Source organism: Hydra viridissima, unplaced genomic scaffold (assembly GCF_058129835.1).
Source record: "Hydra viridissima isolate aposymbiotic clone 2 unplaced genomic scaffold, HvirCarnegie_v1 scaffold_6, whole genome shotgun sequence".
Lineage (NCBI taxonomy): Eukaryota > Metazoa > Cnidaria > Hydrozoa > Anthoathecata > Hydridae > Hydra > Hydra viridissima.
In genome coordinates this window covers 11,982,071-12,004,686 of record NW_028324305.1, presented here as the reverse complement: position 1 = coordinate 12,004,686, position 22,616 = coordinate 11,982,071, and the positions used below count along the sequence as shown (strand labels likewise).

The following is a 22,616-nucleotide window of genomic DNA, read 5'->3' as shown; positions in this document are numbered from 1 at the left end:
TCTTATCGCAGAGCACTACCTCATGGAAAAATACCTATCTAATGAGCTTCCCTTTCCAACCTCACCGATGACGCTAATGTGTCTAGAGCGGGACCCGAACCCAAAATTTGTTTTCTTTACTTTTATCCATAGCTAGAGTACTACAATTGTTTCTTTGTTTAATTACATAAATACATTTAGTCGTATTATAGTAATTAGTGATAGTTATATAAGATGCTCAATCGTTTGGAAAAAATTCTCCACTATTTTTCTGGACGACAAACGAACGATAATAAAATCTTATTTTCACGCGCCATTTTCGAAATAAAAACACATAAAATAAAATCTGTAAAGATTTCATATATTTTGATTGGTTGTAAAATAATGTTTCGTTAAATTTGTTTTCGCGCGTTTTTCTGTACTCGAAATGTGTTAGAAATATTATAGATAAGGGTTTTATAAAATGACAGGTGCTAGTAAATACTCTATCATGTCAGACAATGAATTTACAAAATATTCAAAAAGGCAAGGATACCATAAAAAGCCTAAAGTTTACCCTTAAAAATTCAAATATTAGTTCAAATGTAAAATAATTATAAAATTAAATTAATATTAAAATATATCTCTGCTGTAGAGTTAATAATTAACCAAGCAAGTAGTGAACTAACAAAGTAATAAGGCAGCTTGATACTTTTTCAAGGAAATCTTTATAATATTTATAATATTTGCATTTGTGAAGTTGTAGTTTCAATGTAGTACTTGTTAATATTTAAAATGCTTTGTGTAGAATAAGTGATTGTATTTAATGTATATATTTAATATATGATTATTTAACATGTTATTTAAAATTTAGTATACGATTAATACATAGCATTTCATATACAAACCCAATAGTTGTGGTTGTATGTATATATATTAGGGTCCTATGTATGATAACTTGAAACATCGAAGAAAGTACTATTTTATATAGAAATAACCAAATAATAGTGGAGGTAGTATAAAGCCATAATTACTCCAAAAACTTTTTTTAATTTAAAAGTAATAATGTCATAAAGACCATAAAAACAAGTTTTGCAATATGAAATATCGTACTGCTTTTTTTTTTTTTTTTAGCTTATTTGTTCAAACGATAAGGTATATCTTTTGTTAATCATTACACCCTTTTTTCTTTTTTCTTGTAATACCTTTTCTCAGAAATAATGCAAGTCTTATTACAAGTTCTAGATGTACTCTTTCTCTGTTCAGAATATTTGTCTGGTAATTGCTTCATTTTCAGCAATACCTTTGAGAAATTCTAAAAAGTACTTATAAATATACAAGAAGTATTGTATATTAGAAAAATAAGTTGCTTTAAATCACAGTTTCCTTGAAAAAGCTAATATATAATATTTCACATACAATTAACTTGTATGATCTTTTAGCTAACATGAAAATGGAAAGACATGCTATTATTGATTCCATTATAAGTCAGGAAAATTTCAAATTCCATGCTGTATGTATTTATAGAGTACAAAGATTTGGATTTATAGATTCAATTTTCATCCTACATCAAATGAGGTTCAAGGTATAAAAGAAAATTAAATAAGTTTGCATAATTATCTCCTCCCAGCTGCAAGATTGCTCTCATTAAATTAGGTATGAATACTAAGAAAACATTTGAGATACTCAATATAACTTATAGGTTAAAAGTTAAAATGACAACGAAACAGACTGTTTGAATTGACTGTTTCATTCTGCTGTTTTTTGGTTGTAGTTTCCCAGCACCAGTAAATACTTTAAGTTCAATTTTTATTAAAAGTAATTTTGCCATATTTTCCAACAAATAATGCCAATCTAACATAATTGTTTTAAAATCTGTATCAGTTCTTATTAAAGTTTTTACAGAAATATAGAAAAAAATACTTTTAAAATAAAATATAAAAAGTTGAATGCAATTCAAAGAAAAAAATAGGGCTGATTACCTTATAAAAACAGCTGTTTTTTTTTTTTTTAAAAAAAAAAATTGTGTACTAAAAAAATGACCAATATTTTTTGAATTCTAAGGCATTGTTTTCACTATGAAAACCCTGGCTTATTATGCAACCTTTGTTGAGTTTTTTAACATTCCCCTGTAAAATTATATAGAATCTGTAGGCAGATTCTGTTACATTGAAAATTAAATGACAGAATAAACTTGTGATTTTTAATGTTGGTAAACATTTTTACTTGTTTTCCTTATATTAAGCTTTAATGAGCTTTTAATAGTCTTTTAATTAAATAAAATCCAATTACTTCACTGACTTAAAATTTGTTTACTTTGATATAGAGGTAGTAAATAATATAAAAAGCAGCTGATTTTTTTTTACCTCACTTTCTCAGAAGTTATATTATTTTGAAATTCGGGTTAATTGCAACATGACCATATCTAAGTGCTGCTAAAAAAATATCTAAATTAAACTAAAGGCTTATTTTTAATGCAAAATTCTGAATGCTTAAAAACTGTTTTTTCATCATCCTAGTATTAATATTACTGTCATTGAGTATTTAGGTATTGACAAATGTATTTTTAAAAACATGTTTGCACTGAAGTTGAGCCAAAATATGCAAAATTTGAATCCACATAACTTGAATAAAACATAAATGGATGCGCAAAAAATTGACACTGAAAACTAACAAATCTGGCAAAGCAGTTTTTTTTTCTCAGTGATTTAAAGTAGAATAACCTAATTAATAAATTCTGCAAAAGTTTACATACATGCATACATACATACATACATACATACATACATACATACATACATACATACATACATACATACATACATACATATATATATATATATACATATAAATATATATATATTTATATATATATATAAATATATATATATATATATATATATATATATATATATATATATATATATATATATATATAAATTGTATAAATAAACAGTTTTATGTGTTTTAATGTTTATAACTATGCATATTGGTTTATAACAGTGTAATAACAATATCTTGTTTAAGGTCATTTAACAAAATACTCACCACTTTAATGTCATTTGTATGTAACAAGCAAAAATCATAAAGATGATTGCAGAAAAAATGAGAAAAAGAAGAGCACAGCTTCAAGCGGTATTTCTAAATATCTAGAACTTAAACAGTACTTCTTGTGTATGTGTATATATTTGTGCACACACACAGAGCTGTATATGTATACATATATATATATATATATATATATATATATATATATATATATATATATATATATATATATATATATATATATATATATATATATATATGTAATTTAGTCATTGAGAACAGATGCATCAGATAATGATGAACATGATCAATCTATACCAATGGTAAAATCTTATTTGGTTTTTTGCTATACAAATATTACATTAGTTATTTAATCTTCTATTTACTAGAAATCTTGTAAATGTTTTTATAATTTAATATAAAAATGTTATATATAATATTATGAACATAAGTCTATAACCAATTAGAATTTTAAATAAATAGTTTTATTCAAATCTTGTAGATAGATAGCTACAATCCAATTCAAAAGGAATCAGAGGATATGATGAATGATCTAATGTCCAGAAGAAATCAGTATTTAACGGAGGTAAAATAGTATAAATTTTTAAAAACATTCTTTATACATGTATGTATGTGTGTGTGTGTGTGTGTGTGTGTGTGTGTGTGTGTGTGTGTGTGTGTGTGTGTGTGTGTATGTACTGTTAAAATGCATAGCATTCTCATTAATTTTGTTTTAATATTCATCGTCACATAAAAACTTAAAGTTTTTTTGATTACTAATTTTGCTTATTTTTAGTTCTTTCCTTTATTGATTCTTAATAAACTTGGTATTTGTCTTCTTTTTTTTTCTTATGTTTTACATTAAGTAATTGTTGATTAATGCCTGAACCTTATAGCAAATCTATTGAAAAAAGAATATAAATTTTTCTCTCATTCTTTTAAAACTTGTGAATGAGTCTTTGGTTAGACCAAGCAATTTTGCCATTAGATACTACAAGAAAAAAGAGGCTATTTTAGCATATACAATGCTAAGATAATGCAATATTTATTATTTTTGAATTATATTCAACTAACTATTGATTGGTCACAATATTTGCTTAATTCTATTGCTTATTCACTAGTTCATCTCACTTATGCTTGTGGTAAGTATTTTAAATAGGTTTTTGTCCCAGAAAAATATTACAGGATGACTTTGAAGTTAAGGAAGTTTCAAATCAAATAAATAAATTAGTTATAAAAGCTGTGAAAAAAAATGTCTTACAGAAAGATTTCTGAAATACGATGTTTTAAGACCAGCAGTAATTCAGATTATCAAGAGATTTCGTTAGCACAAAACTATTGAAAACAAGTCTTGCACTGGAAGACCTAAAGTTATAACTGAAAAGGTTATTAGATTAATGGTAAGGTATTCCAAGAAAAATTCTCACAAAACTGTTGTTTAACTTAATACAATTATTCGTCAGTTTCATGGTACAAACAATAGGGCCAATACAACTAAATGGTGATAACATCAAAATAGTCTGCATGGCTCCATCTAGTTAAGAAACTACTGGAATCTGCAAGAGTTTTGAAAGCCAGAATAAAATTTGCAATATATCATATTAGTTAGACGTTTATTGACTGGTCAATAGTCCTTTTCTCTGATGAATCAAAGTTTGTGCAATTCAGTAGTGACAGAATTAGGTATGTCAGAAGTTCAAGGTACTAAGGTTTTTAGGTATGTCAGAAGTTCAAGGTATTGAGAGTTTTTTAGACATCATGAAGAATGTTTTGCTGCCACTTGCCAAGAATAAAATGACTCGCAAATGGATCTTACAACAAGATAATGATCCAAAGAATTGTGTCGGCTCTGTTAAGGATTATTTACTTATTATTTATTTATACTCACACATTTTTACACACATTACACACATTACACATATTACACACATTTTTATTATTTATTTATACACACTATAACAAGGTAATAAATAAAAAATGGTCATTACATACACTAAAAACATTGAAAAGCTTAAGGAAAAAGAAAGTAAAAGAGAAACCAAAGTGTAGGAAATCTCTAGATGTTTTTTCTAATTCAATACTAGCAATTGACTCAAAGAAGAGGAAATTCTTGTCCAATCCAAAAAATAACTCATTGATGTGTTTTCAGTGTGGCATGGGTGGATTCAAAAGCTTTGATTTTTAAAATAAAAGTAGCTGTAATGTTTCTTTTTCTTTAAAGTATATGCAGTTTTGTGAGCTAATTACTTGTTAATTATATCTAGATTTCTGACCATTCAAAAGAAATAAATTCAAATAAAGCAGCGAGTATAGCTTCTGCTGCAGGTTAGATTTTTAAATAAATTTAAATTGCAACTAACAGCTCTGTAGCCATTAACTTAGTTTTTATTCCAAACTGAAATTGTAACAATATTTAGATTCTTCATTTCCAAATGCATCAACTAGCAATCCTCATGATGCTAGTTCTTTATCAAATAGCCCAATAAATATGTCTATTAAAGAAAGGCTTCGAAATCGAGTCAAGCAACAAATCCCTGATGTAAGTTTATCATAAAATCTTTTTTGAAAGTTCTTTATGGTTACATTTGGAACTATTAAAAATCTTTTTGAATTTAATGAAGTTAGGTCATGAAGAACATTTATTTTTGAAACTTAAAAAAGCAAGTTAAAATGAAAGTTATGTTGAGTTTACTTTATCTTTTCATATTTATTTACTAATAATCCTTGATTTCATGCCTATAATTATATTGTTACCTTAACTTTTTAGCCAAATTTATCAAGTCGTAAACTACGTGGTCTACGTGATAGAGCATTACCAAACAGATTTGAAGAGTCAGATCCTATGGTAAATCAATTTGACCTTTTTTAAAAAAAATTTACAACAAATAAACCTCAGTAATAAGCCTCAGTAATAAGTTTTTAGAGTAAGTATTATTGAAACACTATTTTTAAATATTTTATCTTAGTACTGTTTTTAGAGGAGAATAGCTACTAAGTTGTCTTTTATGGATGTTATCTAAACAAAAATTAATTGTGATATTATTAGTAATAATATTTTACCTAAATATCACTGCTATTGTGATCACAATGATCAGTTCATAATAGCTATTATGCAATAATTTACATCATTAGTTTGTGTGATGTGATCACACATAGGCTAATGATTTTTTTGGCTAATTTTGTTTTTTGATTTTTGTATCTCTTTTTACACCTTAATTCAAAATGTTATTTGCAGTCAATTGGGATGGCTTTAAAAGATGAACTTGATCCATATTTTTTAAAAGAAAGTATTGCTACTACACAAAAATGGAAGAGAGAAAAGTTAACAAAAGACACTGATGTAAGTTTGTAAATTTTTTACAGAATTATTTTCTTTGAAAAAATTACTGAGCATATATTTTGCTTCAGATAAAGTTATACCAAAAAATGATTGTTAATTTCAATTGTAATAAAAATTTTTTTTGAAGGGTTATGTGAGTGCTGAAATGGCAATGCAGTTCTTTATTGGAGAGGTTGATAAAGAAGTGGATAAAAAGGAGGACCTAACGGTGGTAAATTAAGTTTGAATAATTTTTTTTTTCAGTTTAATTAACTTCTTGTTAAACAGTATTTTTATTTTTTTTTTAAGCCTGCATATCAAGATTTGGAAGTAGCTATTGATATTGAAGACAGTGCTTTAATATTCAATGCTAGACCTGTTTATCAAAGCACAAATGATAGACTGCTATTAGAAGAAGCAATCTATCATTTCCCTTCTAGTCTTCCACGTAAGTCAATAGCACTTTATTTTGGGAAAAATCACTATTTTCTTTTCTATATTTTCTATATACTTCTTTTTCTAAAAACAGTTGTTTTTTTTTGTTTTTTTTTTTTTTCAAATTTAAAAATTGCTTCCTTATATTTTTACTATTAATATTTATTTATGTTCAAGCAAGTCAAGAGTCTAAAGTTATTAAAGGTGGCATTCTGCGAAATTTACAGTCTGAAGGTTTTTATGTTGGTGAAGCACCAAATGTTCCTTTAGCAACATTGAATCGAATGGAGAACCGTATTCTTATAAGTGATAAAGATGTAAAAATTTATTTTGACCTAACTTCAGAGTTTTTAATTAACGGATTATTTTTTAAGTATTTAAAAGAAAATAAAAATTGTAACTCAAAGAAATTATTTTTTTGAAAAGGCATGTTTGCATTTTAAATTTGAGTTAACTAATATGAACTACCTATGTCCTTATTTGTAATAAAAAAATAAAAATGATCAGTAGATTTTTTTAAAATAAAGATTTTAATTTTAACTTTCTTACACTTTATTTTCTCTTTAATTCCCTTTTTTTTTTTTTAATAAAAAATGATCTTAGGACAAAAGTTGGTTTAATGAAGATGGAAGTTTGAAAAGATTAGCTAATCCTCTAAAAGGAAATCTTGTGCGTGAAAATTTTACTGAAGAGGATGAAATTAATCCTCTCCTCAATCTCCAATGGGGAAAGGTTTTTTTTTTTTTTTTTTTTCATTACTTTAACATTCATCATTTTGTAACTCTACAACTTTTTATTTAGTTAATATTTTACAGCAATTGTACAAAGTTAATAGACCTAATAGCTGATTTCTTTAATGCAAAAATTGAGAATAACATCACCAGAAACAATATGGAAATCATCTATTAATATTTGCTAATATTTATTAAATATATATATTTATTTAAAGTTGATCATTATTATTGGTTCTATTTTAATTTTAGGCTGAGACTACAACATTTAACTCTCAATATATAGATGAAAAAGGTAATTGAATTTCTTTATCACTTTATCTCTCAATTTAATAATTTTTTGTTTTAGATTTTTAAAACAAGAAAAAGGATTTGAAGTGTCATTTAAATAAGACTTTCATAGATTTCAGTGCAATAAAACTGTTTTTAGCTTTAACCATTTTTAGGTGTGCACTACTATCAAGTTGATGTGGATGTTTCAATGATCAAGTTTTCACATCAACCATTGTTTAGTTTGGAGCATGTATTGGAGGCCAAGTTAATTCAACTTTATAATCAGTTTGTACTTAGAGAGAAAAGTGGATTTAGAGAGCAAATTAACAACAGAGTAAGTTTTACAAATGAATTATTACAAATGTGTTGTCATAAATGCATCATTTTAAATGCATTATTAAAAATGCATTACAAATGTGTTATTACAAATGCATCATGTTTAGCTTTAAGTTTTATGAAAAGTTTAAAGTCTTTCTCTTATAAAAATCTTGAGCTTAAGAAAATAGTTTTACAAAACTTATAAGTTTATTCTGTCTTAAGTTTGGTTCAGTTTTGGTTGGTTTTTAAGAAAAGTTTCTCTTTGGTTGTTATTTTAATAACTCTACTACAATCAATTAAATTCTGTAAAAGAAGCAGTTTTCAAAACAAAGTTCTGAAAAATTTCCAATCCCTTTAAATGGACAATTTCTTTTTGAAAAAAATTTTTGAATTTTAAAATAGACAATTGTTGATAGGACTTTTCTGATATTCTCTATTCAAATCTTTGGTATATTTTTATTTGGTATATCTGAATCTTTAGTATATCATATTATTTCCATGATATTCTTGAATTAAAAAACTCTAAATCAATTGAACCATCTAGTTTGACACTGAGTTTTTTGTGTTAACAATTAATCAATTTGTTAAATGAATCTATAAATTCAAAGGTATTGTTAAAAGAAGTTGTGTAATTTTTATGAGACTTTTTGAAAAAACTACAGTAAAATTTCAATTTATGAAAAAATAATTATGGTGTTTGCCTGATGAAAAATTGAATTCGGTAAAAAATTCTTTGCAAAAAATTTGTTTTGTTGTATTAACTTCAGTACAAAGAGTGCCATGTTATGTATTTTAATATTTTTTTTTTCCATCTTAAAAGGAATCTCCTGCATCTCCTGCAAAAGAATTCTCCTGCATCTGGTGCATCTCTATTTAGTTTCCTAAAGGACATGTTTATACTTTTTATTCTAGTAAAAAGACTGAGATTAGTAGATTAAGAAATATTGATAGAAAAAAACATTTTTTTTTCCGAAAAATATATATCCTTTTAAAAAAAACTACAAGAGATACACAAAGTTTTTAAAAAGATTTAAATAGGAATGCTACTGAACTCTTTAATTCTTTTTGATTTAGCAAAGATCTAATGAGGAAATAAGAAAAATGCAGGTTTAAAGTGTACACAGTCCAGCTGTGGCAAAATTTTTTCTAAGTTACCTTATATACTGATATATTAATAAATTAACTGTATGTGCTTGTTTTCATCTTGATTTGAAAAAAAAAAAAAAAAATGTGGCTGTATGAGTTGTAAAATTATTGTTATAAAAAAAAACCAAAATTTTGGTTTTGTTAACATAAAACCAAATTGATGTTTTATACAAACTGCTTGTACCTAGCAAAAATAATTATATTAGCTGCATGAATCTTCCAAAAATTGAATCAGTCAGCAACGTTTAGTAAATTAAGATATATATTAGCATGAAATTTATATTAGAGCATTATCATTGCACTGCTAAATGCAAAACACCTTTTTGATTTTAAAAATGATCAAAGGTTTGCAGTGATAGGTGCACTCCCTCTTTTTGTTTCCTTTCTTTCATCCCACCAACCAAACATAATTTTTGAATGGAATGGGTTGTTTATATTGTTTATCTGTAAAATTCTAAATCAATGAAATCTTATATATTTTTTTTCAAAAAACTCTCAATAAGTTAAAGATCAAACATTAGATATTAAAATCATTTCTTTTTTATAGTTAGAGGCCTTACGTACTTCAAAAAATCAGCTTAAGATTGAAAGCAAAACTAAAGTTTTTAATGAAGCCATTATAGACAAAAATAACATTCGTATCCACAATATTCAATGTGAAATCAGTGAACTTTATGCAAAAAAAAGACGAGAGGAAGTTCAAGACCGCCATTTGTTAATGAATATTATAGAGACATGGCAAAAAATGAAAAAACTTCGTGAAACACAAGCATTTACAAATACTCCAATCATGCTTAAAATGAGGAAGTATGTTGTTGTTGTTTGACTTTTTTTAATTCATTCATAAAGAATTATTAAGATTTAGAGACATGTTTCTCTTAGTTCTTTGTTTTTTTCATATACCATTATCTTTCAATCAAGTTTTATATGTTCATTAAATATTTCATACAATTTGTATGAAATATTTAGCGAATATTTTTAGAGAGCTCAGTAATAGACAAGCTGATGAAAAACACATGAATTTGGAATTTGAAGAACAACTAGAATCAGAAAGGTTTTATGTTTTTCTTTTTTCTTTTTTTTTTTTATTAATTTCAAAGTTTTTAATCAAAGTGTTAGAAATCTTGTTAATGGTTTTTTTCTTTTAAAACTCATTAATCCTATTGTAAATTTTTGACACTTTATAATTTGATACCCTAAATGTTTTGTCCTTATTTGATTCTTGCTAAATTGTCATTTTATTATTTCTATTGTACAAATAAATATGTACTATACCATTTCGACATTCAAATGAACACTTAGCAGTTAGTATTGTGTTCTTTTATTAGTTTGTTAGCCAGAGTTTATTTTCACAAAATGCTTTATGGCATTGATAGTTCCTTCTTCATATTCCTATTACCAGTTCCTCCTTCGTCTAGCTTATGTAGAAAGAAATTGTTGATTTTTATAGAACAAAAATTAAAAAAAAAATTTTCTTAAAGTGTAAACTCTAATATAAATTCATATTCCTTGCAACTCATGTTAATGTACAAAATGGTACAAATTCCCTGTAAAATCTTGCAATAAATTTATACAATTTAATAAATTTGACAATTCTACAAATCTTTTTATTTGTTTATTGAGTTTTGAAACATAAATCATCTCTTTTCATGAAATGAATTAAGTTTATTAAAAAACTAAAATATTTGTATGTTTTAGAAATGTTGCTTTTAGAAGCATTTTATTTATGACAGTAGCACCTTTTCCCTTGGAAAAATATTGCTACCTAAACAAAACATAAGTTTTTGGTATCATTAATTTTGATTAAACAAATAATGTGGCTATTATTTAAAGACAGTATTATTACTCTTAGTAATTTTTATTCTAAAAGTTTTAAGAATAATTATTGACCAATTAGTAATTTTTAAGGCATTTTTAAAGTTTGTTTCAGTCCCCTTAAATTAATAACAGTAATAAAATAAAGCAGATTTAAAGTTTCTTTTTTTTTTTATTCATTTTTTATACTAATAATGCTATTTTTACTATTTGTACTCTTTTGCTATTTATATTTTATTGCTGATATTGCTATATTTTTATAATGATCTTACTTTCTTTATCTTATTGTTTTATTATTTATCATTTATATTACTTTCTCTAGAGCAATGTTTTTAGAGAAATATAAAAAAGAATATGAGGCTTATAAAGCAAATTTGCTTCAATGGAAACGTTTTATGAAGCAAAAGGTAAAATGGTTTATTTATTTGTCTTTGATTCTCATTTCATTCAAAGAGTGTCTAGTTGTTATCTAATAATGGTACTGATAATAACAAAGTTAATATAACAACAATTTTTATAAAGTATGAAGAAGCGTGTAGCTTGCTAAGCAACCTTCAATTTTATAATTTTTGCAAAATGGTTTTCTAACTTTAGAAAAAATTGCAGCAAAATGCATCCTCCACAAGCACTGAACAATTTACAAGTTTAGAAGGTTTTTTTTCTTATGTCTTTTGTTTGAATTATAATTCTAAAATGTAGTTACAAAAAAAATTATAAAGTAGTATTTTGAATAGTTGCAACAGTTATAAATATTATGACATAGTGAATATGTAGTAAATATGGCTAAAAATATTATGTTAGAGTACTAAAAATAATTCCCCTGAATTTTATCTTTATCATCATCACCCTGCACCCCCTCCCCTCCCTCTTTTCTTTGAGTCTAAAAGTCATTTTAATAGTCTTCCCCAATTTTGCTCATAATCAGTCTTTGGGTAGTAGATAAAATTAAGTGTAGTTAAGAAATTTATTTTGTAAGTACAGTTGATTTTTCTTGCTGTATTTTTTAGTAGTGTCTTTGCTCATATTTTTTAGTAGTATTTTTTAGTATTTATCAGAGATGATTTGGTAGTATAAAACAATTTTAATAAAAAACTTAAGTAAGTAAAAGCTTCCATGTTTTAGAACTTCCATCTGTCATCTTCCATGTTACTGAAGGATCTATTTACATCAGTAGATTGCATCATCATTAGAAACAGAGCATTTCTTGCTATGAAGCCTAGATTATGCTCCAGTCACTTCTTAAATTTAACTGTCAGTTGTTCTTTTAGATTAATTATATTGTTGGGGATTGTAAGATAATAATAAAGATAAATGAATTAATTTTTTATGTGAGAAGACATCTGAAATAAATTTTGTTAACAGTATTGAATGAACCTAAAATATTTTGTGAAGCTATTAATCATTTGACTTGCAAATGTTTTGAGTAAGAAATTGTAGATTTCTCAGGTAAGAAGCATATAAGGTGCTGCACACATTCACCAACAAACAATTTTCCAAGTTCTCACCTTGGTAGGAAATTTCTGAAGAAATTATTAATTGAATCTGATATTATTAAAATTTTATTTTTTGTTTAGTCAGACAATAAGTTTCAAGGTGTATACTGTTTAATTCTGATTGTCAATTTTAATTGTATAATTTCATGTATAAGTTTAATCTTTTAATATTGAACTTAAAAAAGCCATTGTTAAAAATTTGTGAACTAAACTGGTTTTTACAGTTTTTAATTTTTTTTTCTATTTCTATGTTAAATTGTGTTGTAGGATCACAAAACATAGTTGTACTGGTCACCAAAGACATTGCCACTTTCATTTTCTTTTTTTAAATTAAGTTGAGATGATAATATAAACTATGAAAATGGAAAATAGATATTAACATAAATTCATATATTTGAATAAGGTAATTAAGTATTTGTTTATTCAAATTTTTGAACCAGAATTAGATTAACTTTAATAGTTAATAGCTAATTCAGGCTTAAAAAACAAGAAGTAATACTAATTTTAGTAGTTGTATATTTAGTGATTTATCTGAAGCTATAAATACAATATTTACTTGATGATTGAATTCCCCTATCTAATTTAGAGTGTACCATATGCAGGTATTTACTCCTTCCATGTTTTATGATGTAAAAATTCAAAGTTTTTCTTTTAACTTTATGTTTTTTTAGTTAAAAAACCATTAAAACCAGCAGATTTTGATGAAGAAGCTGCTAGGAGTGTTTTACTTGATCATATGTCTAGATATCAGAGAAGACCAGGTGCCTTTTTAAGTTATTTCTGAATTTAAATAATTTTTATACCTTATAAAAATTAGATTTTTTACAATATAACTTTTTACACAACTTAGGGAAGACTAAATCGATAACTTTTTTTAAGAATCCAGTGATCTTTTCTTTTTTAAAAAAAGAAATGAAGAAGAGAATATGCTACATCCACATAAAATCTTTTTCTCTTGGTATTTTTTCTTATCTTTACTTTTTTTGCAATTGAACTAATAAGTTTTTGTTAAATGTTTTAGGTGAGCCCAAACTAACACCTGTACTAAATCATGGAGCAATTATTACACCCACTGAGAGATGTCCAAGGTTTGTTTTGTATTAGATAACTGTTTAACTCTTAAATAACTTTAACAATTTTAGGTATTTGTCCTAAAAAAAAATTTATTTAAGTATTATAAGTTGGTAAGCTACATATTTGTAGTGGAGAGCAACTACGACGAGCTGCAATGAAAGATTCTAAATACATTGTAAAAGTGCTCTTCAATGATCAAGAGGTGTCAAAAACATCAGTACGGAGTTTATCTTCTGACTTTGTTGTACATTTTGGTGAGATACTTGCTGTTAAGATACTCCAATGGCCAGAAAGCATAAAGCTACAGGTAATGGTCTAAAAACCATTGTTTATGTATTTGAAGTTTTAAATAATTTTGTGTTTTGTATGGCTTAATTCTGTTTCTTTTTTTAGATATATGAAGTTCCAGGATTGTATCTTTTAGCCGAATTGTTTGCTATTCTTCCAGAAGTAGGAGTGATACCAACAACGTCATCATTGGAACCATTAGAATTTAGCAGTGATCAAGTAATACAGTTCACTCATGATGGTGTAGGCAGTGGTTTGTAAATTCTCTTTTACCAAAAAGAATAAGAATTTTTCACTAGTCTTTTAATTAAAAGTTTTAAAAGAACTTTGATTCTTTTTTTTTTAATTGGCTTAAAAAAGTAGCAAGGTTTAATATTATACATCTTATTGACTATCATTTAAACTTTATATAGTTTATTTATATTTTTTTTTTATAGCTATTATTTACATTTGTATAGCTATTGATAGAATTTTATTTAAAAGAGTTTTTCATAGGTGTACCCTGTCAAATAGGTGAAAATACATTTATTCCTCTTACAACTGGTGTACTTTATACTGCTACTAACTGGGGTGTAGATCAGAATGGAGTTACCCTGGCACCACCTGTAAATGTTGTCAATAGGTATACTTTTAAATATATTGTTTTTTCTAAGAGTTTTGCTAAATTTGCATATGAATGCATTTGTATAAATGAAATATTTTTTTTTAATTTAACTTATTTAGTTTACTTCTAATTTTATCTACTTTTTATGTAAATTTAAAAGATTAAAGAATTTATGTAAAGTAAAAAGCAGATAAAATAAAAGTTTAAAAAAGAATCAGATGTTGATAAATTTGCAACCTCTTATTTACCTTTTATTCTGAAAATTTTCCTTGTTACTTGTTTTATGGTGTTTTTATGTTTTCTTAAATGTTTCAACTCATAATGAGTTTTTTGTTTTGTTTTGATTACCAAGGAACTCCAATCATGTTACTGTCCACAATGCAGGGATGGTTGATCTGCAAAAGTTGTTGTCATGGATAAGTATAATTTTCATACCTGCAATAATTTGCCAATAGAAATTTAAAAGTTTAAGAATTTAAGATTATAAATATTTAGTATTTATATCAAAATTCATTTATTTTTATCAATGAAAAGAAATTTAGGTATTTTTTTTTGTGTGTGGTAAGTTAAAAATAGGGATAAAGTTATTTGTTGACATAAAAAGCTCATATTTTCTTAAAGAAGCAGCAAAACTGTAGAGTACAATGCAGACTTTCATTACTATAATGTTTTATGCAGATAATACATTCTAGGTAGCGCTAAACTTGACCCAAATGATCCTACTAATGCTGATATCCTGAGTCTTGCAAAGGTTACCTTTTGTTTTTATTTTGTTCACTTGTAAATTTATGTAATATATAATTAAATTTCCTTTTGATCTTTTACTTTTTATATAAACATAATTCCATATTAAAAACATTTTTATACAGAATTATGATACTATAAAAAACTAATATAGTAGTTATTTTTTTATATTTTAAAATTTCATCATAATGTTAAATATTACATTAATTTTTTAGATGGCTCATGTTTCTCAGTTTGATAATATTAGTGGTCCTCAGTTTTTTCGGTTGAATCAACTTGAAAAAGAAACTGAATTTCTAAGTAAAGAGGATATTGAAAACAATAGACGCTTTAAATTGATTAAGCTACGGGATGAAGGGGTACCAGAGCTTAAACATTTCCAGATGATACCGCCATACGAACGCCTTATTCCTGAAGATGTCTTTGATGTAAGTGGTCTTTATAAGCAAAAAGTTAGTAGCATTTTAAATGAAACTTTTCCTTTATTTTAGTTTTCAAAAAAGTTTAATAGTTGTCAATATTGTCAATCAGGAATATGAAAAAAGATTAAATATGGTCAATATAAATGATGATGAAGAATACACTCAAAGGAAGGCAGTTGCAAAGTTTCTTGCCAAGGTAGATATTAGCTTCAAATTTTTAATTCTTTAAAAAAAAATTAAATAGAAAGAATTTGAGTTTAGTTTGTATATAATTTGAAAAATAAATTTATGACTGATTAAGTTTTTATTTTAAGAAATATAAGCTATTTATAAAACCATCACTGAATAATGGTTTGAAGTAACTGAATAGTTTTTTATATGAAAAATTATGGTAAAAAGTTGTAGCATTTTATGGCATTCAAAATTAAAGGAATAAATTTTAATGCTTGCATTTAAACCTGTGTTTTGAATACTTCAGGCATTTGGTTCAAACATTTTTTGTTAGGTATTGTGAATGTCTGGTTAAATGTTTCTGAATTAAAAAAGCTTAGCTATTGATGCAGCACCAAAAATCATTTTGTTTGGGTTTGGTTGCTGCATTCAAACATAAAAATGATTTTTGATGTCAATAACAAAGCCTTAAAAGAATTATTTGGAACCATATTTCTAGACTTATTTTCTTGATTTTAATTTTTTTAACAATTAAAAATTACTTGTTGAACAATTAATGCCACAAAACTACAAATTATTTGAGCATTTTCTATGCACCATTATAATCAAATGTCCAAAATATTCAAATCATGGGTATATTGTAGCATCAGAATTCAAATCTTTGAGGGTTAATTCATGTAGAATGTCAAGGCATTTTGTTAATTTTACTTTAGTAATTAAATTCAAAAAATTAATGTGGCTACAAATATGCAATACTATTTAAATTACCTAGAAATTCGCTTCATTAAAATCTATTTAGGTCAGAGAACAGGTTTATAATAGATCACAAATTGCAAAGCGTCAACTTAGTCTTGAAGATGTAGTTGTTGAGGAAGCAATACCTGACATAGGGTATCATAAATAATTGAAATATTTAAAAATTTTTAAAAAATTTTAGTAATTGAAATATTTGAAAGTATTAGTCTATGAAGTTTTTTTATATAAATAGACCTTTTTAAACAAGTTTATTTTATATTAACCTTAGGTCACTGGGTGCTCGAATTAAGAAAATGACAGAACCACGTCGTCCCCTACTTCCTGTTAGAAAAGAGCGCAAAAAAATTGGGGGCCAGGTTGGTAAAAGTGTTTCTAATTAATTTTGCCTTAAGCTCAAATACTAATTACTCTCTAAAAAATGGGGAACTTTTTAATAGCTTGCTATTAATGTTAAATGAGCTGTTTTATTTTTCAATTTTTAAGTTATACATCAGTCTGTACAATAGTTGTTAATCATTTTTAATTTTATAGAATCTAGCTGCAGAGAACAATGTGCATGTTTTGATAAACATTGTACGAGCCTTCAACGTACCAATCAGAATTGAGAATTCTTCTTTTCAACCTCAATTTGCAAATGAAACACGTAGCACTGTGGTTCAAAGTGCTGGATATAATCCAACTACATCAGAAATAAAGGTTTTTTTATTCCTATAACAAAAGGAGCGCTAACAGAAAAATGAGATGAAATTAGTGAAATTTTTGTAAAGGAGACTGTATATTTATAAACATTGGTATCTCCACATAAATTAATTTCTTTATATAGATTGTTTTCTTTAGATACATTTATTTCTGTTTGTGCATTGGTTTCTTTTTGCGTTTCAGTCTCTTGTACGTCCTTTCATTGAAGTTATGTTTCAAGGGGTATTCTTAAGAACTAGTGTGGGTGAAGGGGCATGGCCTAACTGGAATGAAGATCTTACACTGCCGTTCAAGTATATTTTTTCTACAAATTAAAGATCAAAGGTTTTAAAATATTAAAAGATTTTAGTAATGAATTTACTTTAGATAAATTTGAAATCTACTTCCTTTAGTATTTTCTAAAGAAAATTGTAAATATATTGGAATGAAAATTTAAAAAGCTTTTTTAATATTGAGGAACAAATTACAGTTGGTTGTGGCAAACAAAATGAATTTAATGAGTGGAATAGATGTTTTTTAATTTGTTTTGATAGCTGGTGTTTAATTTGTTTTGGTATTTTGATTTTTTTTTTAATCATTATTTCAAAGAATTTATAGTAAGGTTTATTTTAAAAGTTTTTACATCCTTTAAATTTTGTTAAAACAATTTTTAAGATTTTTATATTTTGTATTTTTAGACCTCCAAACAATGACTACTCTTCAGATTCTCTTCAGTTAGTGAAGGATAAAATATTTATTAATTTGTTTGATGAAGTCACTGTAAATCTCCTAGTTGTAAGTAATCCTCAAATGAAATTTATTTTGTATGTAAGAAAATATAGAGGGTTGTTCAACTTACCCAGTGATTCTCGTTAAGTTGAACAACTCTCTATATTTCCTTTTTTTTTTTTTTTTTTTACATGTAGCCGTGGTGAAGATAAGTCCATACTAAAATGATATGTGTTTTTCTCAAGAAACTGTTTTTAGCTTTTTTAAGTAAAGTTTCTACATTTTGGCTTTAATGAGTGTTACTCCAGAGCAGATTTATGGTGATCTGAAATATAAGATATGCAACACATACTTTAAATTGTAGGTATAAAGCAATGCAAATGGTTTTCCCAAAAATTAATCTGAATTAAAAGTGAGGCAAGTTGAGCCAATAGGTATGGGATAAACTCAGCTAGTCACTCAACTTATCCCAAGATTGAGTCTAGAAGAGTTTAACTAAAAGTTTAGAAGTAATTATTTTTTTATTCAATACAGTAGCATTCAATGCAAGTAATTTATGATAATTTTTAAAGTCATGTGTATACACACACACACACACACACACACACACACACACACACACACACACACACACACACACACACACACACACACACACACACACACACACACACACACACACACACAGAGTTTAAAAACTTATACACACACACAAAAAAAAAGACAAATAGGAAATAGAGAATTTTAGTCATGTTCGAATTGCATTTGAAATGATATCAGAGTCAATGCAGATGGACTTGGCACAACATATAAAGCTACTTTCTGATCAGTTCCATTAACCTCTACAAAATGTTGTGAACTGGCATTTGAGTTAGCAGATAAAAAACCTGTGTACCCAGTTTATACTTTTTAAATCTATTAATCTTAAATCTCTTTTATGTCTACTAGTAATATCTAAGTTGTAACATCTAAGTAGTAGTATCTTCTTATTTTACAGTTAAAGTTTTAACTGACTCTTACTTTTACATTATGATTTTTTTTTTTTTTTTCATCTTTAAAGTTTAATCCAACTGTCATATTGTTAACAACTCAAAATGTATTTCAACATAGGTTTTCTCCAAACAAAATGTTTGTAACATTTATTTTGAACTAAAGAGTTCTTAATTGAGGATGTTTTGAATAAATGATTTTTTTACTTTCAAAAGGAACCAAAAATAAAACTAAAAGTAAAGTTTTCTAAATTTTATTAAATTAAAGATTTCATAAATAAAAACTTTAAATAAAAATATTTTAAAATTTCTTCTAATTTGTTCAGGACCAGCATATGCGAGAAACCAATATTCATCAAAGAGTTGAAAAACGTTGGTTAGGTGGCGTTGAAGTACCTTTCTCAACTGTTTACTTCAATTCAAAGGTCTTTTTTTAGTTTGCTGAACTTTGATTGAAAATGTGAATGGATTTTTGTTTTATGTTTAAGTTCTTCTTATAGGTGGATGGTTTCTTAGAAGTTAATACGCCACCGGTGCTGCTTGGCTATCATTGTGACTATGACAACAGTAAAGAAAGCAATTTGATTAAGCATAAAACACTCGTCCAACTTTTCATAACGATTGAACCTCAGCTGCAGCCTGCTCCTCCAATGTCTGAAAAATTTGAAACTAACGAGGACGATATGCTTATTCATAATTCTCAAGTTTGGTTAGCAGAACTGAGAAATAAATATCCAAAGCGTGAGTACAAAGCGATGGTCACCGATATAGATGGGAAAAAAGTTTTTTTGTCTCGTTTTATTCGTGGTCAGAAACCCCCTGACGAACTAATACTAGATCAAAGTGTTCCTACATCTCAAAAGATGAAGTTGTTATGTAGATTTGTTTCTCTTATTCCTTATATTTCTGACTTAGTTCAGTTTCCTGACTTATGCGATATTTGGGCAACTTCTGATGTAAGTTACTGTCATTTGAAATCGTTTACTTCTAAATGATTTACAATTTTTTATAAATACAATGATGTTTTTTTTAATAGCAATTTCTGCAAATGTTATCTGGTGATGAAGAAGAACACGCAGTCTTGCTTTGTAATTACTTTCTATGGTTAGGCTTACGCGCATTTTTGGTACTAGGGAACGGGGTGCCAGAAGGTTCTTAATTCTTTTATATTGTTTTCTTGTGATTATTTGATGAGAAAGTAATATTCCATTAACGACGTCGAGTTTTTTTTAAACATCAATGCAACAGGTTCGACAGCTTATGTATTGTGTGAAGAAGGAAACACTTATCGGTTGTGGAATGCGAGTAGCGGCGAAAGCTACGAGTTACAGAATACATACTGCCCGTTGCTTTCTATTGGGACCCTAGTAGATGATAGCAATGTAAGTTTGTCCTATACTATTTAGTGTTTAAAGTTTAATGACTTCAACAAATATTTTCTATATATAGTTTTTATTATTTTGGAAAGTATCTTTTTAGATTTATGGTAATATTCAAAAAGAAGAGCGTCCATCAAAAGTTAATTTCAACATGATGAATCCAAAGTTTTGGAGACCTTTTTTTAGTAAAAATTTTCCTCATCCTGGTTTAGGATCTGTCCAAGAAGAGACACCAGTGTATCATCCTATAGATCAACAATACGCTCTTGACTTATCTGATAAGTAAGAATTTTTTTACAGATGAACTCTACGCTGATGGCTTAGTTTTTACTAATAAAAAGTTGATAATTTTTCTCACGCGGTTATTTGAATTGATCATTAGTTATTTATTTTATTCTTTCAAAAAAAAACATGATTGTTTTTCGTAAGTGAATCTTAACATTTTCAGACTGGAACGACTTCTTCGTGATAAACTTATGGAATGGCGACCAAGAAATATTACCAAGTTTAACAGGTGCTTATTTATTGTGAAGAAAAAAAGTATATTAAATACAAGTACTGAACATGTTTAGACACTTTCAATTTTATTATAAATTTTAAAAAACCATTGGTGTGTTTCATTTCTTACTTTTGATAATTATCTTTAGATTTTGTACACAAATATTCAAGACCCTTCTGGTCAGGTAATTAATGTGTTATTTACAACTGCTGCTTGATTGTCCCATTTTATCAACTCATTGTCTTAACTTAATCTTTGGTATATTTCGCAGTATGGAATCTAGATTTGTGATTTCTGGCACTGATGACCATAGTCAACCTCTCCAACAGTTTCTGTCTTCACATGAGGTTATTTACATTGTTAAAAAAAAAATCTTTTTTTAAAAAAAATTTTGTTTTATAAAGTACGTTTAGTAAATAATACAAAAGCATTGATTGTTAAATCTTAAACTAACTAATTAAAACATATAGCTCATTGGATTTCCTCTTCAAATGCCATACACTGAACCTTCGACAATCATTGAACGAGTTTACAGTACTGGAGTTCATAATTCGGATGATCCCGAGATTGAATTTGCACTAGCAGTTCATGTGCACCCGTATCCGAGCAGTGTTCTTGCTATTTGGATATATATCGGGAGGTTAATACGTAAAACTTAGCGTTTTGAGATCAGTGGACCCATTTTATCTCAGGTTATTTGATTACATGAGAGTGCGAGCTAATGTCTGGTTTAAAGTTGGAAAATTAGTTGAGCAGTGTATTTCTGGATTACCCAAGGCGTTATGCTAAATTAAGTTCTTAGACTATATGTATGTATGTATGTATGTATGTATGTATGTATGTATGTATGTATGTATGTATGTATGTATGTATGTATGTATGTATGTATGTATGTAGGTAGGTATGTATGTATGTACACTACATATGGCCTATTTAACACGGCCAGACAAATTGGTCTAAGAATTACGAGTCCAGAACTCTAAGTTTTTAAACTTTTAAAAATTATTTAAATGGTGGTTTTTCCATTATGTATTTATAATCGATGATTTATAGTAAAATTAAAGACAAACTTGTTGTTGATTGATAATATCAGTTGTTTAGTCAGTGCGTGGCTGACTAGATAACTAGGGGTAGGAGTAAAGGTTAGTTTTAGTCTAACTAAAATTAACCGACTAACTTTTTAGTATAAATTTAGTCGACTAACTTTTTAGCGTAACTAAAATTAGTCGGCTAACTATTTAGTCTAACTAAAATAAGTTGGCTAAAAATTTAGTCTAACTAAAATAAGTCGACTAACAACATCTCTGTGCTCTATTCGTGCTCTGATAAAACCATCGCGTCTCTGAAAACCATAAACAGCAGCTACTGCTTCAGTCATTTGCTTTACATCTCTTTCACATGACCGGGTAAGAAGAGGATAGTAAGGTACTTCCATAGGAGAATCTATTACTTTTTGTAAATCTTTTTTCGTCATATTGCATGTGAAATTTGGCTCCAAGGTTTGTTCATTACTCCAGTTAATGAGTTCAAAGAAAGTTACAGTATCAAAGTTAAGTGTAGGTTTTTTTCGGTTTCTTACACTTACATCACCTTGCTCTGAATCTCCTCTAACTTTCAGAATCATGTAAACTGCAAAAGTTCTATTTTCATTCGATGAGTTTGCAAGAAGAGAAGTATGAAGAGACTCAGAATGAGCATGAAATGCCCCATTTTGAATTGACTTTGTAACGGTATCCTTAACTTCAAC

General features: G+C 27.0%; 1 protein-coding gene across 5 annotated transcripts; it reads left to right on the top strand.

Moving 5' to 3' along the window:
• The first annotated feature begins 794 nt into the window (after window positions 1-794).
• Window positions 795-21,938, top strand: LOC145190776 (coiled-coil and C2 domain-containing protein 2A-like). Of its 5 annotated transcripts, XM_090091612.1 has the most exons (42): window positions 795-971; window positions 1,093-1,113; window positions 2,986-3,093; window positions 3,276-3,329; window positions 3,509-3,592; window positions 5,271-5,331; window positions 5,424-5,545; window positions 5,774-5,851; window positions 6,242-6,346; window positions 6,474-6,557; window positions 6,635-6,773; window positions 6,938-7,077; window positions 7,364-7,492; window positions 7,744-7,786; window positions 7,938-8,098; window positions 9,776-10,035; window positions 10,211-10,282; window positions 11,366-11,450; window positions 11,638-11,695; window positions 13,208-13,297; window positions 13,558-13,624; window positions 13,740-13,917; window positions 14,004-14,151; window positions 14,394-14,520; window positions 14,855-14,922; window positions 15,195-15,253; window positions 15,462-15,674; window positions 15,778-15,864; window positions 16,639-16,730; window positions 16,864-16,951; window positions 17,127-17,291; window positions 17,478-17,587; window positions 17,972-18,068; window positions 19,318-19,416; window positions 19,492-19,947; window positions 20,028-20,142; window positions 20,240-20,373; window positions 20,471-20,652; window positions 20,819-20,884; window positions 21,018-21,053; window positions 21,141-21,216; window positions 21,340-21,938. In XM_090091612.1, exons 3-42 carry the CDS (start codon window positions 3,049-3,051, stop codon window positions 21,526-21,528), a joined length of 4,662 nt encoding a protein of 1,553 aa, XP_089947738.1. In that variant the 5' UTR covers window positions 795-971; window positions 1,093-1,113; window positions 2,986-3,048; the 3' UTR covers window positions 21,529-21,938. The 5 variants fall into 5 exon arrangements, 4 of the variants coding, with proteins under 4 accessions (XP_089947738.1, XP_089947739.1, XP_089947740.1 ...); XM_090091613.1 differs by lacking the exons at window positions 795-971; window positions 1,093-1,113 and having other exon boundaries at window positions 2,958-3,093; window positions 11,638-11,686; XM_090091614.1 differs by lacking the exons at window positions 795-971; window positions 1,093-1,113; window positions 2,986-3,093; ... (5 more) ...; window positions 6,242-6,346; window positions 6,474-6,557 and having other exon boundaries at window positions 6,639-6,773; window positions 6,942-7,077.
• The last annotated feature ends 678 nt before the right edge of the window (window positions 21,939-22,616 follow it).